The sequence below is a fragment of the Solea solea genome, chromosome 1 (genome assembly GCF_958295425.1).
Source record: "Solea solea chromosome 1, fSolSol10.1, whole genome shotgun sequence".
Taxonomy (NCBI): Eukaryota; Metazoa; Chordata; class Actinopteri; order Pleuronectiformes; family Soleidae; genus Solea; species Solea solea.
Window position 1 is genome coordinate 4,594,622 of NC_081134.1, and position 17,680 is coordinate 4,612,301.

General features: G+C 40.1%; 1 protein-coding gene across 1 annotated transcript; it reads left to right on the forward strand.

Annotated features, from left to right (window-relative positions):
- Positions 1–945: 945 nt before the first annotated feature.
- On the forward strand, positions 946–17,669 carry gipc2 (GIPC PDZ domain containing family, member 2). The gene is made up of 6 exons (XM_058632643.1): positions 946–1,542; positions 11,947–12,132; positions 13,948–14,128; positions 14,405–14,517; positions 14,726–14,807; positions 16,241–17,669. The coding sequence occupies exons 1-6, from the start codon at positions 1,267–1,269 to the stop codon at positions 16,390–16,392; spliced, it is 990 nt and encodes a 329-aa protein (XP_058488626.1). The 5' UTR covers positions 946–1,266; the 3' UTR covers positions 16,393–17,669.
- Positions 17,670–17,680: the final 11 nt, after the last annotated feature.

Here is a 17,680-nt window from a genome sequence, read left to right on the forward strand (position 1 = left end):
CACAACAGCGGTAAAAGATGAGTGAGTGAGACTTTGGTGGTGATTCAGTGCAGATACTTACTGATACACTTGGTGGAGGTAAAAAGGGCTGGAATAAAAAAAAAATTGCAGTTAAGTTTTCATCAGACTATTATCTGGCTTCATGTTGACATTTAAAATCTGTTGTGTTTATATTTCCGCCCTCACAAAGTAGTGGGTGTGTGACATGTAAAGTGGTTAGAACAAAATCTGTATTATGTGTCAATGTAACAAAGTACCTTTTAAATGCTTTAACTGTTACTATATACTTTTGTACTGTTTTTCAGGTTAAATCCCTAAATAGAGACAAAAACTGAGCCTCCACACATCAGTAATGCTTGATTTGCAAGTCTCTTTTTCAAACTTTTCAAGCTAAATATACCAGGAAAAAAAAGCACAGATGACAGAGTGAACAATCCATCAGTTTAGGAAACAGTCAAAGAAAACACATTTGTTCATCATTTTTCGATGAGGCTATTCGAATAGGTAAAAATTACTGTACTGTAAATGTACATGTTATTCCAACATTAGTATGTATGTAAATATAGGAGATTTACCAAAAATGTATTACTTTCGTCAAATTATTTACTTCTTTTTTACTTCATTTGTTATTAGTTGGTCAAATGTTTTATTTTCTCTTGTTTGCTCATTTAATTATTAATTTACTACTTTAATTATTGTTTTCAATGGATAATTTAGCAGCTACTGAGACCCAGGGGCCACTGGCTCATCATCCGTATACAAAGAAAATTAAGTCATATATTTATTTACATCACCACAATGACACTCTATTAACCTGCATCACGTGTTTTTTAAACTCGGACTAATTGTTTAACAGTGCTGGTCCCTGTGTGGCGCTGAGTGTGCAGGTGCACCGGGACTGTGGACCCTCCTGCCCCGTGGAGCCACGGTTCCTCCCACTGCGCCTGCGTCCCACGGCACGAGAGACACACAAACAGAGCAGCTATTGTTAGCCGAGGCGCAAGCTGCGTGAGTTGTGTCAGAGTTTATCTCGTACTCACCATCTACCTGCTGGACACATTCTACACCGTCGACGAACAAAGTCGAAGGAAAGGAGAGACGGAAAGTGTTCGCGGAGGGAAGGGAAGAAGGAAGGAAGCGAGTAGGAAATAAGGAAGTAAATAAGGACGGCTTGGTTGGAACTCAACAGGTACTTCAATGTGAGAGCAGCGGCTGGGACTTTCGGATATATCACGCAGGAAAAACACACTCGCAGACCGCGTCAAGATGCCGCTGGGACCGTGGAGGAAGAAAAACAAGTCGACGAAGGAGCAACTGGTGGACAACGAAGAGGTCGGCGGCGGTCACGCTGGTGTCGGGACCGTGGGTAAGTCCACGGTGAATGGAGCGGGACTCCCGCCTCCACCTGCCAACCTGCGGCCCAAACTGGTTTTCCACACGCAGCTGGCGCACGGAAGCCCCACGGGCCGGATCGAGGGATTCACCAACGTCAAGGAGCTGTACTCAAAAATAGCAGAGGCGTTTAATATCAGTCCACCTGAGGTAAGAGCTCACCTGCTCTTCGCGGAGAGGAAACATTAGTCTTACAGTCAGCGGTTTAAGCTCTACCTAATTCCACATTTTTCTCGACTTTTTACACTGTATGCTGTTGACACGGCCGAATGAACTTCCTGAGGGGTATCAGGGCAAATGTTTGTTGTGTGGCCCCCTTTGGCCCCCTCTGTGGATGAGTATGAATCCTTGACAATTAAGCAGAAATTGATTTCACTGATACATTTTTTTTGTTTGGATTTAGTAAATCGGTCAACCACCTTCTAATTGCTACCTGCTTTTGGCAGTAATTACAGAAATTGCCTTGCTTAATTTTGGAGATTAGCTCACGTTTTCAGGATTTTTAAGTCTTTTTTAACTGATCTACAGTTCGGCATTGTTCACTTTAGATTCTTGTGTCGGACGTCGTGCTCATGACTCTTCCATTGACGACACTCTCTGACCAATCAGTGTCTGACAGTCTGTTGATGACATCACATTTTAGTACCAAAAAAAGCACTAGTTACTATCACTAATGGAAGAAAGAGTCGAACCGAGTCATGCTAGAACTGAATAATGGAAAAGCGCCAATACTGTTCAAATTTTGGATTGATGCTTTTCTTCAAATGTTACGAATACACGTCACTGTTAATGAGAGTGAACTGTATGGATTTGCGATTGTGAGTTGGAACTGAATCTTGACGCACCTTCAACATTTACATTAAGAATGATACGACTGAATAAATTATATGTTCCAGAAAAAAAACTTGCTTCACTTAGGAAAAAACAGAAAACGCACACCTGGCTACAGCTAAGTTTAAGTTAAATAACATCTTAAAGGCTTCAGGAAAGGAAGAAGCAGGATATTAGTTTGTACCACTGCTGTAACTCTGCTTTACAATGAAAATATGTTAAAACAAATACTTTAGGAAATATCATGGGATGTCTATCAGACAGTTTGAAGGTTTGAGTAAGGTCCTGTCATATCTTTAAATAAACAATTTACGATTGATTAGATGTGCTCCTGTCAGAAGATAAACGTCAATCTCATGCTGCGAATTTAAAGACCACAAAGGCCTGAAGTGGTTATTAATGTTGTTGTTTTTTAGCAATCAACTGATATTTAATGAAAACAAATATCAGACATATCATGAATCCAAATAAGACACATATATTGTGAAATGATGATAAAGAACTGAAAACATGTTGATACAACACAGCAAAATCCCACTGCAAGACCAACATGGACAGTTAGTAGTATTATACTTATATTATTAATATTTTCTGACAATGCCAATATAATTCTACAAACGGAAAGAGTTTTAAATGCCGGCGCATTCCTACTAGACAGTTTATTTGACAGTCACATTCAATTCATGACATAACTGTTTGTTTGTAAATGAGCCACGGTGGCCTTTAAATTGAACTTTGATTGTGTCATATCAGCATTAGTAAAGCATGCCCTGCCCACAGCTTCAGTCGTTTAAAGCTGAGTAATATCTTTATATCACAGTTAATTATTATTTGACAAATTCGTTTTGCATCTATTTTTAGAGTGTTTTTTTCATTCCATGGCCATTCAGCATCAAATTCCTTTTGGAACCAAACACAACAAAAGTCGTGTCTGAGTCCTCTGAGCTTAACTCTTCAATTCAAAGGAAAGTGTGAGTGGCATGTTTGGCATGCGTCAGCCTGGGTATGACTAGATAGGCCGGCAGGGCAGCCTGTTATCAGCCTACTGTGCTACTGGAGCTGGAGTCGCAAACTTCCTTCCCTCTGGAAGCTCAGAGATACAGTTGCTTCATTTAACAAGTGCAATAATTGGAAAGGAATTAGTCTCTGTGGGGTTGTTACACAGTAGAAGAAGACTTTAAATATAGCACAGAATATTCCTGTTGATCTTTCTGATTTAAAGAAAGCAACAAGACTCAAAGTGAACTATTCTTTTCGCCTGCATTAGACATTTAGCCTTTTTCTACAAGCATTTGTTCCATCATGTCTTATTACTGATATTCTAAGAAGCCATCTGTCTCTGTCTAGACTTGCTCTAATACTGATGCTGTCTTACACCTTGTTGTTTTCCAACCACATTGCTACAGAGGAGTCAAACAGATCTCAGATATGAAGGTTGAATTGCACTCACCACCAGCCGCTGCCCTGTTTAAGTATTATAGACAAAGACAATTGTTTCCATGGACAGTTAAGTAGAGCTGTGGTTGGAGCACGACTAAGCCATTTAATTGGACTACCGTCCTTGTCCCAGTATAGAAACACTGGTGGGGAATCAAGTGTTTCCACCTGGCCACCAGACTTAGATGGTGGCTAGTTGGTTGCATAATCAATCTTTTGAGCTGAAAGAGCATGAACTCTAATTTTTTGCCCTGTTTCAATAAAAACTGGTTATGGAAACACCTGCATTTTCAAAAAGCCTCTCAAATATCGCTAAAACATTTTTATGTTCCCATGAGGTGGTTTTTCACACATGGCGATATAAGTGAGTTCACTTGGCGGTGTATGTGTGGACAGAGTTCCCCCGCTGCCTTCGTCAGCAGTAGAGGCAATCGAGATCACTGTTCCCAAACCATGGACACGCAAAATGCCCCCGCCACCTTCCTCAAAGTGGAATTGCGGCTCATACGCAATACACCCTTCAATGGTAACATCTGGAATTTTTTTAATATTGCTTTTATTTTGACAACTAGTGTTGTCTTCTTCTACCAGGGGGTGGCAACTGTGGAGAATCCGACAGATACATTTAGTAGTAATTTGGACAGCAACTAAGTTTTAATGATTTCTTTGTTATATGGAGCAAAGAAACCAGAGAATATTCAATTTTAAGAAGCTGAAAACCCTGAAAGCTTGTTTTAATCATTGAAGAAACACTCAAACTCATTAATTATTGATCAAAAATAGTTTAGTAATTGATTAATGATTGATTAATCATTGCAGCCCTAGTAGTAATATGACTCCCAGTCACATGGTGTGTTAGGACGACTTTTAGGAATATGATTTAGCCCAGTTTCCTTCAGATTATGTTAACGTGTGCAGTTCTGGTCAGACTTGCTCAATAATTAGTTTCTTTCTACTGTTTTGCTTATGTACTGACTCATCCTCTGTCATTTTTTTCTACCCTCCCTTTATAAAAAAGGAGGAAGAAATCTCGTTTGTTTTGATAGTTGTTTCATTGGCAGATAAGAAATAGTTTCTTGCTTGAGTTATGCCTGAATGTCTTACAAGAAGGTAGCAGAGGAAAATTACAATTCAATTGCCAACTTTTCAAGTCATACCATCAAGCATTTACTGTCACACTGGCATCCTTTTGACGTACAATAGAGGCAAAGAGTGAATGTGTGTCAGAGAGTTTTCCTTTGACCCAGCAATCTGGCACAAATAACTATACGCACGTACAAAGACAAATAGACGGAGGGAGGGAGGGAGTGCAATGAGATAATGTTAGATTGGGGCTCCACAGGTTTTTACCACAGGAAGTCCCTCACGTCCTGCTCAGGCACAGCCTCAAATCTAACCAGATAACTCGTCCCAGCCACAGCCAGAGACGTCCCAGTGGACCCTGGAGACCAGCTCTGCCCTGGGCCTCCTCCCTCCATAAACACCACCAAACCCCAATGTAGTGCCCATGTTGACTGGGTGTGTGCGTGTGTGCGTGTGTGTGTGTGTCAGACAGGACAAAGAACAGCCACTATTGTCAAATGGAGAATACATTTCAATACATGCAATTAGAGCTACTGTTGCAAATGTGATGCTCAAGTTTGGCTACTGGTTTTCTAAATTATATATGCTGAGGAGTATCTTATTCTCATTAAAAACTTGAGGTGTGACCTCAAGAGAAAACAGTGTAAGTGCAGAAAATAAATAAAGTTAAGCAGACAATAATTTGACATTCCAGTGGCTTGTTATTTTTGGTACACTAAAAAGACGTGAGGCAGAGCTACAGGTATTTTGTTTATTTTATCTTTTTAGTTTTGTTGAGCATATCAAAGCGTCTAAGTAAAGGTCAGTTTTTCACTACAGACAAAAGAGCAGTCTATTTTTTTTCTTTTTTTCAATCATTATCTTTGCACAAAAGCAAACTACTAAAGAATGTGCTCAAAAGAAAAGAAATTCAGCATTTGTCGGTGTACAACTGTGACACAGACTCAGTGACAGACTAAATAGTGGTTGCTTCTCAAAGTCTAGAAAGGATCCTTTCATGGCTGAATTTTATTTGCATGAATTTTATTTTTGTTGAGCAGTGTGCAGAGTTACTGGAGTGATGGCTTTTAAATTTGCATTTACACGTTTTACAACTATCAATGTATTACCACAAAAGGAAGCTTGGCTGGCGTCATTACTGGGCTATAAACTGCAGATTTAATCTGTAATTGCTACATATTTAATAAGAAGAAATGACAGCTAATATATATCAGTAAGTGCATACAAAATATCTAGAATAATGCAGTTTGCACACACTGCATGGCTTCATGTCTCCTTATCTGGGGCTGTGCCATATGAGATTTTTTGAATTATGATCTTTCTCCTTAAAACAAAGTACAAATGACAAAGAAACTAGTTTTGCTTTTATTATTTTCCCTTTGTGAGATTTGAAAAAAAAAGAAAATTCTCTTTAGGGTTAAAGTGCAAGACAATACAAGCCTCGAAACTAGCGGCCCTGCTATTGTAAACAATGGCAAAAATGTAACTTTTCAGCAAGTTTTCTACTGGTTTCAAACAATGTCCCAACTTCCAGGGAACGACGGTAACACCAAACTATGATGAAATGAGTCAAACTAGCTGTCAAAAGCAGCCGTGTTTGTCTCTTTTTTTCTCCCGTCTATAAGCTGAAGTAGATGCTTCTGTGTAAACCACAACCACAATGTGAAACAAACTCTTTTATTTCTCGAGGTCAAAATAGTTTCACAGAAACTGTGACTGTGGCGGTGTGTTAATTAGTCGTCACGTCACGTCAGGTCACGTCACGCTGAGGTTACATCATAAATGCTCAGCTGAGCCTCATTAGAATTACGCAATGAACTTACATTGTTTCGTCCACAGCACGTCAAGATCGGCTGAGCACCTATTGTTGTTGACAGCAGATGTTATAATAGACGTTATAATTGACATTACAATAGATTCAACAGTCAATAACTGATGGGAAGGAATTTGACGTGAATTGAAGACTATTTTATGTAAATGAATAGCCAGCAAAAGGCACGATGTGACATGGACAGAGCTTTAAATGGGCTGTTTTATGAGCTCAGGTCAAAGTCTGGTTGTTGTCTCTACAGGCAGCTGCAGAGTTTTAGGTGTGGCTGTGTGACTTTGCCTCTTGTCCACCTGTTGCAGTGAACCTGCTCGCTGCTCGCAGACAGCGCACGCACAGCCATTTGCCTATAGTTTGAATACCTGAGGCTTCTTGTGAACCATGCATCCTGTCTTTGTTTTGCAGGCTCCAGGTGGTTGTACGTTCCACGTTTGCAGCCTGACATTTCTTAATCGGGGAGGATTAGGGGGAAACAATCTTATTTAAGCTTCAGTCTGCAGTTTGTATTCGCTGAGCTCCTTGCGCTCACTGGTGTGTGAAAGCCACGCAAGCAGCAGGATAAACTCGAGCTAAGACTCACCTGCTTCTTTAGTCTCTTTCTGCATGTGAAGTCTTCTAAGCTTCTAAAACTATGAGGTTGAGAAAAGGTTTGTGGGGCTGCTGTAAATCAATTTCATTGTTCAGTGTGGTAAAAAATGTTATCAGAACACTTCCTCAGAGCCTAATTAATAATTTTCTTTTACAGTACGTGCAATTCCATTTATGAGGTGTTGCAGAATCTAATACACTACCTATACTGTAAGTGTATAGTGGTATTAAAGTAAAAAAAAAATCATGTGCTTCTCTTAAAATAAGCCTTTTATAATATAATTTACCGCGAACCTACTAGATAGGGCTGCAACTAACAAGTATTTTCTCGATTAATTGAGTAATCAATTGATCCATAAAATGTCAGAAAATGTTGATCAGTGTTTCTCAAACCTGAAAATGATGATGTTGATGATGAAAAAAATCAGAAAACTTGTTTTAATATTGAAAAACCCCTCAAACCGATTAAGTGATGAGCAACATAGTTGCTTTTGTATGTTTTTTTTAATTAAAGAAATTGTTGGATGCATCTTTCAATTGCAAATTTGTTTATTCCAAATAATGTATAATTGTTCTCGTAGGATTATTTCATTATATCAGAAAGGAAGCTTTCTGATTGTAATATAGAAGCTTTCAGGTTTCTCATTTGTTATTCCTTTAGTTTCTACATCATGGAAAATAAATAAATAAATAAATCATTTTAATAGCCACTGGAGACAGGTCAGAGAGATGACTAGAAGTTGCACTTGATTATATTCAGTGTCCTGGAAGCAAATCTGCCTATGAGCACGGCACACGCTCATAAAAAAACAAAATGTGATGCTCACGAGTGTGTGATGTTGCAGAAACAGATCCCAGGTGTGTGTGTTCGTGTTCGTGTTCACTGCGCTGACTGGACGGCATCTTATTTTTATAGTGGTTTAAGTGGTTGTTTACCAGCGGTGATGCTGAGGAAAGTGTTGCCATGGAACCACACGGCCAACTGAACAACAACTGATTTTTCTGAGGAGATTTCAGGTACATGGCGAGAGAAAATCAACATTTGTTCTAACCTGCGTGTGATGGGTGTGGTGATGTACTGTGCTGTGTGAGCGGGTTGTTGTTGAACAGCTGTGACAGCAACCAAAAACTCTTGAGTTTCACGTTTTGTCATCAAGTGTTCAGTTAATTATGCACCTTAAATCCTCCCTTGCACTGTTAATGAAGTAAATAAATACTTTCCAAGCATTCCAGGTCAACATTTATATATTTGCTTTTAAAAACACAGATCCCAGTCGCTCCGACTTGGCTCTGTGAAACAGATTAGTCCTGCCAGTTTACTTTGTTAGGCTCATTTAAGACGGGCTTTTCTCAATAAGCCCTGTTTTTTTGACCCACCTTTATGAAACAGTCATTGTGAAGAGCCTCACATCCGCAGTTAGGTAAATGATTACACTGGCTCGAATGCTGATGAATGTGATTTCCTGTTTAAAAACGCAGCCACGCCACAGTACACACCGCTTACATCAGCATTCCCTGTCAACAGCAAAAACACTGTAATAACAGTAGACCAATGCAGGAAATTGGAATAACATAATGAGTGCTAATCTCTGTCCTATCAGTCTGACCCTTGTTTATGGCTCGTTGAAGCTCACGCCGGTCACGGACAGTTCAGTTGCCAAAGAAACAGAATTCTCAAGCGTTTACTCAATCACAGTTTCAGTGCAGACAATGTATGAGAGGGAGATCCAATTAAAGCTGAAGCAAGGAGGATCATGAGAGAAACTGAGGATTATTCACAGGTTAGAAATGTATTTGTGTTCTGAGCTCCTTCCATCACATGAACACAGACAATTCCAAAAACCTCCTGCCTACAGCTCAATAAATACAGCCTTTAAAAGGTACAGCAGGTACCTTTTTAAAGGCTGTATTTATTGAGCTGTACCGTTCTGTAAGGACACTGCCGGAGGAGTAATGTCTAATTTCACTATGGGGATTACATGCAGGGGGGACATCTAGTAATTGAAAAACAGACTAACTTCACAAACAGAGGCCTGTCTATAAGCTCACTAGTCTAGGGTCTTGTCCACATTCCCCATGTCATCTTATTGGTATTGTTTCAAGAAATGTCTTCACCCAATACAAACCCCCCCCCCCAAAAAAAAGAAATGACTCTAAATGCTGTAGTACATATGCCAGACCTGTATGTGGTGCTGTAACGCCGCCCCGCCACATAACTACTCCAAAAAATGGCACGATGATGGAGGTGGGGCTATGACATAATCTTTTTCCCAAAGTAGTGTATTGGGGGGCATTTTGAGATGTTTTTGGGGCTCCCACAATTCCAGTTCTGTGTGAATAAAACCTATCAACCTTTGCACATTCTCCTAAACTCATTCTCATGTGTATGGACACTAGATCGGTGATAGCTGTTAGAATATAGAGAAATTTAACACTTGTTTCAACTAAGAAATTTAATTGACCACAGCTAGCGAATGCAAACGGTGATGTTGATTTCAGGCTACATCCATCCATACTACTACGTTTTCATTTAAAAAATGCTTTTCAGATTTTCCTGACGATGTTTTAGCTCTGTTTCAGAAGTAATCTGTATTCATACTAAACAAGATGCTGGGTCATAATTTCTAAAGGTCTTTGTTTACTATGCTAAAACACCATCCTGCATTTTTGCACGTTTGGGACCATTCAGAGCAGAATTGATGCATTTTTAAATGAAAACAGAGTAGTATGGATGTAGCCTTAGCCGTGCGCCAAAATATGGATTTGGTGATATATAACGTTGTCCTTCCTCGTGCAATACATTAATCGATACACCAGGGCAAATATTGATATTAATATTTGTCACTACTTGATGTCTATTTACGGTGGCGCTGCTGGAACAATTGAGGGGAACTTGTGCAGAAGTTACCTGGCTGAAGTAGAGTGAGTTTACAGTGGGATAATGGTGGAGAAAGCTACGTTTAAGGAATACTTCACCAATTTGCATATAGCTTTGTATTACTAGAATGGGGTAGTATTTTTGAAAAACTGTACTTCCCAACGTCAGTTTCCCCTGAGTTGAGAAATATCTACATTCTTTTCTTTGTTACTTGCACACCAGTGACACTTGGTCCTGTTAGTGTAACTGTTAGCAAAGATGGCGGACACTGTTTACATTCTGGGAATGAGGTCCCGTCCCCTAAGAGTGGGTCTAAAAAGTGCGGAATTAGCTTTGCAGTTTCAAGCCTCGGACCAAGTGTCACTGTTGGGCACGTCACAAAAAAAGAGTTTCTCTCCTAGACTTTAAAAACATGTAGAATGTAATATTTTCTCCAAAAATGAACAGAAAAGCTGTCGCCTCCAACTGATTTGGTGTATACTTGTAAATTACTTAGTGAGCACTGACTCATAAATAGCACCGTCATGGTTGATGCTGAACAGATTGCTCCTTCCATTCTCCCTTGTCTGTGTGAATATCAAGGCCTTGGTTGGTGTGATGCCGGGCCGTGGGAGGTGAAGTGTCAGTTCTTGTGAGCTGGGTCATCAGTCAAAGCAGAAGCACACACACACACACACACACACACACACACACATGACAGTGTGAGGTGAACGTGCTGTGGCTGTCAGCCCAGCAGGAGGAGAGCTGTAACACACGGAGATCTGCGTGTGTTACAGTGAAGCAGCTTAATACAGTCGGCCGTCTTGGGGGCTGTAGGCGTCTGCTGCTGTTCCTCCCACTCACTCTTGGGTAATAACGTGGCCTGGGGGGGAGGTGTCTGTGTTATTTATTTTTTTTGTTTTGAGAAGAAAGCAATAGAGACATCATTTCAGCTACAGTATCCTCCATAGTCTTTCAGTTTCTTTCTTTGTGGCCTCCTCTCCATTATAATCCTGTTCTTTAATAGTCTGGTAACCCCAGGCAACGTGAGAGGCTATGTCAGCGAAACTGCATGTGTGAACAGCGCCTGTTGTTGCTCTGAAATAAAAAGGCAAGGCCTTTCGCTGCCAGAGCCTGATTGGTGCACCAAGGTCACTTTCCTGGTGATCCAGTACAAATCAATCCCCCGTTGACTATGCAACTAGGAAGTCGGCCTCTTAAATCCTGGTTCTGTGTTCCTCAAAGCCCTACACTAAGAAGCTGATCCAGTTGTATAATTAATGCAATAAAACGTAATGTTCTGTCTTGGTGAATAAATGATTCAGAAACAGTCTCATGCTGGGTTTCGCTGTCGTGTCTCATTTTAAAGAGCTGTCAAATCTGTCCACTTGTGTAACATGTTCTGGGTGATCACATTTCCACCTCTCCGTTCTGCCAAGATGCGGCTGCAGCAAGGTGTGAAGCCAGATTTCTTCAGTTCTGGCTCGGGAGGAAAGGTCATTTTCTGTCTTGGCTTCACCACAGACTGGTCGTGCCTCGAGACTTCAGACACATCTCGGTTAAATCCACAGTTATGGACACACTGGTGTGGTAGAGGACTTATGTGCATAAGTCAGCCTGCTGCAGTGAAGACTGAGCCCCCTGATGATTCCTGGTTTTAGCATTCTGACGAAGCAGTTTGTCACCTACACTTTTATTTTTGAATATGACTCAGTTTTCACGCTGTGGCTAACAATAGAGCTTCTTTCTTTTGTGATTTGTGTGTAAATAATTCATATTATTCTCAGTGTTTCCCTCACTGTTTTAAAGACAAATGTCTTTACTTTTCTGTCTGCCTAGTTTTAAAGATTTTATTTTTTTTAAACGTTTTTTTTTTTTTTTTGCTAAACCTCATCAAATTTGACATTTTGTGTCTGCGTGTCTTGCACAGCTCCTGTTCTGCACCCTGAACACCCACAAGATTGACATGGACAAGCTGCTGGGGGGGCAGATCGGCCTGGAGGATTTTATCTTCGCCCACATTAAAGGGATCAAGAAGGAGGTCGAAATTTATAAATCTGAAGACGCTCTTGGCCTCACCATCACAGACAACGGCGCGGGCTACGCTTTCATAAAGGTGAGGACATTAAGGAACATCTTGCCCCCTGGATAGCAAATCAAAAATTCTGTTCTGTTTTGTTTGGTTTTCCTGATAGACCAACCATGATATATCATGTACTTAAATGCTAGTATTTGTAAATAATGCAGAAAGCTGAGTTTATTGGGGTTAAACCAGGAGGTGTCCAAATGTTTTGCCCTCAGCAGGATGAAACTGAAACATGGTATGTGCTACAGGTCAAAAATAAACAACTTTTATATGGTATTAAGATACTGGGATCCAAGGTTCCTAGATTAAATATTCTTTAACATGGTTAATCGCAACAAAAAGTACATTTTTATTACAATAAGTATCCAATTTTGGCCCCACTTTTGGCAGTCCTGGGTTTAACCATCTTTAAAGACAGGTTAGTCAGTTTGTGCATGATATTAAAGAGGGATAAGTACTCACTCAACATTTTATCAGGAAATCCATTATTACTAGGTTAGGCCTCTCTATTTTATCAAAATATCAAAAGTCTTTGTTGTGTCATTTCCACCAGATGGTGGAAATGTTCCCTTAGGATACGTGTCAAATGTCAAATGAAAAAGAGGTTTCAAACTTAAAGTTATAATGAGTTATTTCTGTATGTCATTTTTTAAATTATTTCACACTATAGACATATATATGATGCAAAATGCATCTACAATGTCAGTCAGTCAGTCATCATCTACCATTTGTTTTGAAATTCTGTCAAATATCATCGTAAATATTACTATTTTATCACTGTGATGGAATCTATTTTAGGCTCATATCGCCCACCCCTACTCATCAGTTGCTTTTTCTTTTAACAAAAGTTTGGCTTTTTATTTAAATTGACTGGCCTCTGCTGACCAAACTAAAAGGAGAGAAAAATCTTCAAAGATACAGCTAATATGCATAATGCATAAAACAATCTAGTAATCCCTTAACTTTCTAAAATAGGTTAAACGGGTGTTTCCTGCATATTAATTTGATACAACATTATTGTCCTGACCTTTTCATCCATGTATAAACCAGCAGCTGCTAAAGCACTTCCTTGACTGCCATTTTTAATTTTGCAAACTGGCTTTCTGGGTGCATGTCATGATTCAGCTTGTTTGCTGCCCCTGGGGCGGAGATGGTCTCAGGTGCTTATTTTTGGTCTCAGTGAGTGAAGAACACACTGCTGCTCACATGTGCCATCATGTGACTCTGACGCTGCACTGCACCCTGACAAACCTTCACTGCTCATGACACCACGGGTGACTTCATTCTGTGGTGCTGTTGTTTTTATTCGAGAATTTAAAAAGAGCCCAAAGAGCCTTTGATTGACACATTTGAATTTGATGTAATAACTTGTCAAATGCAGCGTTTCTGTCACATCTGGACTGTTTTACATCTTCTCTTCTTTTCACCGAGAGAGGTTAACTCACGCAAAATATATATATATATATATATATATATATATATACTGTATATATATATATATATATATATATATATATATATATATATATATATGTATGTATATGTACACACACATATATGGAAAAACCTTCTAGTTCAAAGACCTCTAAGCTGATAAAGCAGATGTCCAAACATGGATTTTAAATTTTTTATCTGTCCAATATCAGTGATTTTGACTAATATCAGACCAAATGTAAAATCTGATACAATACAAATGTTTCTATATCGCCTGCTTCTCTATGCACGGACTGTAAAGAGAGTTTGTGATATCGGTACCGGACACATAAAAGTGGTATTTTAACATTCACCGTCTTATCCACATCCCTGACATTTGCTGTCCTCCTCTCTTTTCTCTTTTCATGGCAGCGCATCAAAGAGGGCAGTGTCGTGGACGGGGTGAAGGTCATCTCTGTCGGCGACCACATAGAGTGCATTAACGGGCACAACATTGTCGGGACGCGGCATTACGAGGTGGCCCGCATGCTCAAAGAGCTGCCCCGAGACAAGTCCTTCACACTCAAACTGGTCGAGCCGATGAAGGCGTTTGGTGAGTAAGAAACAAGATTCAGGAATGAAGTGCGGCTCAGAGCAAGTTTAACATGTTTGTGAGTTGGATGTTGTGGGTTTGACTTTATTATTATTATTATTATATTATAGATGATTTGATTAATTAATAGGTCAATGAAGTGTAAAAAAACCCAAAACAAAACAGAATTTGGCCTCTGTGATGTCCTCAAACTAGCTGTTTTGTGCATCTAAATGCCCAGAAGGTATAAAGATATTTGATATGTTTGAGAAACACACTCTTTCTTCTGGTTGATAGAAATGCTTGAGCCCAGGTCAAAGGGAGCCAAACCTGCCAGTGACAACAAGATCGGCACAGGGAGGGGGACACTGAGACTCCGCTCCAAAGGCCCGGCTACTGTAGAGGACGAGGTTAGTCTCTCTTGGTCCTTGGGTTTGACAGTTCATTTAAATTCCCTCCACATCAATGTCTTTTATTGTTGTGCTCATCGAACTGATGTCATTACTATGGCGTCTTGTTTTCGATGCACACAGATTGCCCACAAAAGCTTTCATACAAGCTCGTATTTAATGTTCTCAGATAATACACGTGCAGGAGTAAAGGAGTTGTGTTTTGCAGCCAACAGAATTTGAGGAGAAGGCAGTGAAGAAAGTGGACGATCTCCTCGAGAGCTACATGGGCATCAGAGACACTGAACTCGGTGAGTGATATGAACTCCGTCCGTCCATTATCTATACCACTTATCTTTTTACAGTTGTGGGTGCAGCTGAAGTCAATCTCAGCTGACATTAGGGTATTAGGCGTTCTTCTTCTTCTTCAGTTAGTTTAATTGATGGTGGACACAACTATTTACTTCATTACTGCCACCAATTGTTTGGGAGTTGAACTGCATTCATCTGTCATCTCTGGTTGTCGTTTAAGCACCTAGTGACAGACATGAACAGGACAGGGGCTCTTCAGGGACCAATCAGATTTCAGCTCTGGCCAGTTCCCATCTTAGCCCCGCCCCCTGGACAGTTGGCCTGTCTGTTACAGGATCAGCATAACTGAGAGTTTGCTTCAAATAACAATAGTCCAGCACCTCAAATTGAGCTAGTGGTTGACACAGAATCATCCATTTGTGGGTGACAAAAGGGAACGGAATGGCGGGGGAAAGCAAATAATAAATGTTTTAAATATATAGTACATTATGATAGAGAGAGGATTCAAGGCTGTTTCTTTTTTCATGAATCATGTAGGCGTGTGCCATTAACATGGCTGACACAGCTGGCCTACACAGCTGAAACACAAGCCAGATCAGGGTCCCATAGTGAGTTGAACCGAACTCATCTGCCATATAGAAATGCAGCTGCACAGAGAAAAACAACCCTTCACACTCACATTCTCACCGATTGGTCAATGTGGAATCTCCAGTGAACCTCGCTTCAATCTGCATGTGTGTGGACTGTGGGAGGAAGCTGGAGTACCATGAGAAATCACACACACACACACACACACACACACACACACACAAAGAAAAATAGTCAATCAATCGTAGTATGCACACAGTTGCTCTTGTCACGATTTCTTTTGTGCATGTGGCTTGTAATGGTGTGTGAGTCCCCATATAAAAACAGGTAAACACTGTTCTTGAGGATTTACTTGTATCATCCATCAATGCAAAGACATGCTGTTCTTGAATTTATTAAAATGAGAATTTCAAACGTAACAGAAGTGAATGACTTTGGTGTTGAAATGTGAATTTGTACACAATGTTGTCTGTATGTGCAGTCAGCAGAAGAAATACACAGAAACTTATCCATGTGTGGAGGCACGGCGGCTTAGTGGTCAGCACTGTTACCTCATTCTGTGTGAAGTCTGCATGCTGCATGAGGTTTGCATATTCTAACCTGTGGCTCTCTGGTTTCCTTCCACCATCAAAACATCACAGTGCTTTCCTTTCTTTTGACCAAAAAGGAAAACATTCAGTCATCTTGTCATTTTGATATAGAAAGTTGAATTTGCATCACGTCCGTCTCTGCTCTTCTGTCCAGCTGTTGCAATATTTATTTATTCATCTGCTTTTTATTATTTATCTGTCAAGAGATGCTGGACAATGTGATCAATAAAGTATTTATCCATCTGTCTGTCTAGCTGCTACGATGGTCGAGGTTGGCCGCGACAAAAATAACCCGGATGAGTTTGCCATGGCGTTGGACGAGACCCTCGGAGACTTCGCTTTCCCAGATGAGTTTGTCTTTGACGTGTGGGGAGCCATCGGTGACGCCAAGCAGGGAAGATTTTAATTTCATTTGCTCCTGCTTCTGAATCTCACACACACATACACACACACACATACACTCACACACACACACACACACAGATGCCGCCCCCCAACTCACCTCTCACTATCCTCAGAAGCCAACTGGACAAACTTCAACAAGCACAAGCAGAGGTGGATGAAGTGTTCTTACCATCACTCCGTTGTTAGGTGTAGCTTTGCACTGCGATGGAGAGTCTGTCGGTCAATGCAAAAAAATGTCACACGTCAGATTTCAGTGCGATCTCTCGCAGAAGTCTCATGAAATGTAGAATTCCGTTTCCAACACTGGACGAGCCTCCTGCACGCAGAGGAATATATTCATTCATTCATTCATTCCTTCCAGGTGTTTTATCAAAGCGTTCATAAAATCACCATGGCAGCAGGATCGCTCTTAACTGCTTCTTAAAAGCTCTTGACACTGTTCCTCAGGTGGAACAGCCAACATACTCTAACAGTGGTCTACTACACTGGTTTTAAATGGTACGCGCGCAAACTTAAATTGTAAAGCAATCGCTTGGTTTTAATCACTTGTTTTAATAGCTGTGTAATTTTAATACACGTGTCACACAGCTTTTTATAGGCTTTTTTTTTATATGTGAACATGTGTAATTATATAACTTGTAGCAATATTTTGTCACTTTTTTCCCTCCATCCCATCTTTTAAAATCTTATACAGGATATTATGTTAAAAATATGTCAGCGTTTTCACCACACTCACATTACTAATGTTGTTTTTATTTTGTGATTTTCTTTTAATTCTTCCCTGTGCCCTTAAACATCTCAGCTTGAGCCTCGTTTCCATCCATCAGAGACTGAGCTGTAACTGAGCAATACCTTTGTATGCCTTTAATTCAGGTTTGACTACACACATTCCTTATGTTTCTTATGGTATTATAGTCCGTTAGCACTGTTATGTCATGAACTGAGGCATATTTAGAGAAGCTTGTTTTTCCCCCCCTCCTCCTCCCCTGTAATTTATTTCATCATGAAAAATCATATGCTGTAAGACATTTTGTACAGCGACATGGGCTTGACAGGGAGAGACTGTCTGGAATGGGAACAATTGCAATCCGATGTCTTAAAATAAAAGCACTCGCATTGATGTAAAGTGCACTAATTAAATCACTGTCAAACTGAATTGAAATAGTGACTTAATTAGTGTCATGTACTGGATGTTAGCTGTTCACAGCAGTTGTATATTGTATGACGAACCATAAGGGATCCCTGTTGTTGGATAGACAATAAAATTTGATATAGTTATTTCACTGTTG

Bases quoted from the DNA above. Each gene is read 5' to 3' on its own strand.
- gipc2 (XM_058632643.1), top strand. From the start codon at position 1,267: ATGCCGCTGGGACCGTGGAGGAAGAAAAACAAGTCGACGAAGGAGCAA. The intron at 12,133-13,947 runs GTGAGGACATTA...TTTTCATGGCAG, and splicing joins CGGGCTACGCTTTCATAAAG to CGCATCAAAGAGGGCAGTGT. The intron at 14,518-14,725 runs GTTAGTCTCTCT...TGTGTTTTGCAG, and splicing joins CGGCTACTGTAGAGGACGAG to CCAACAGAATTTGAGGAGAA.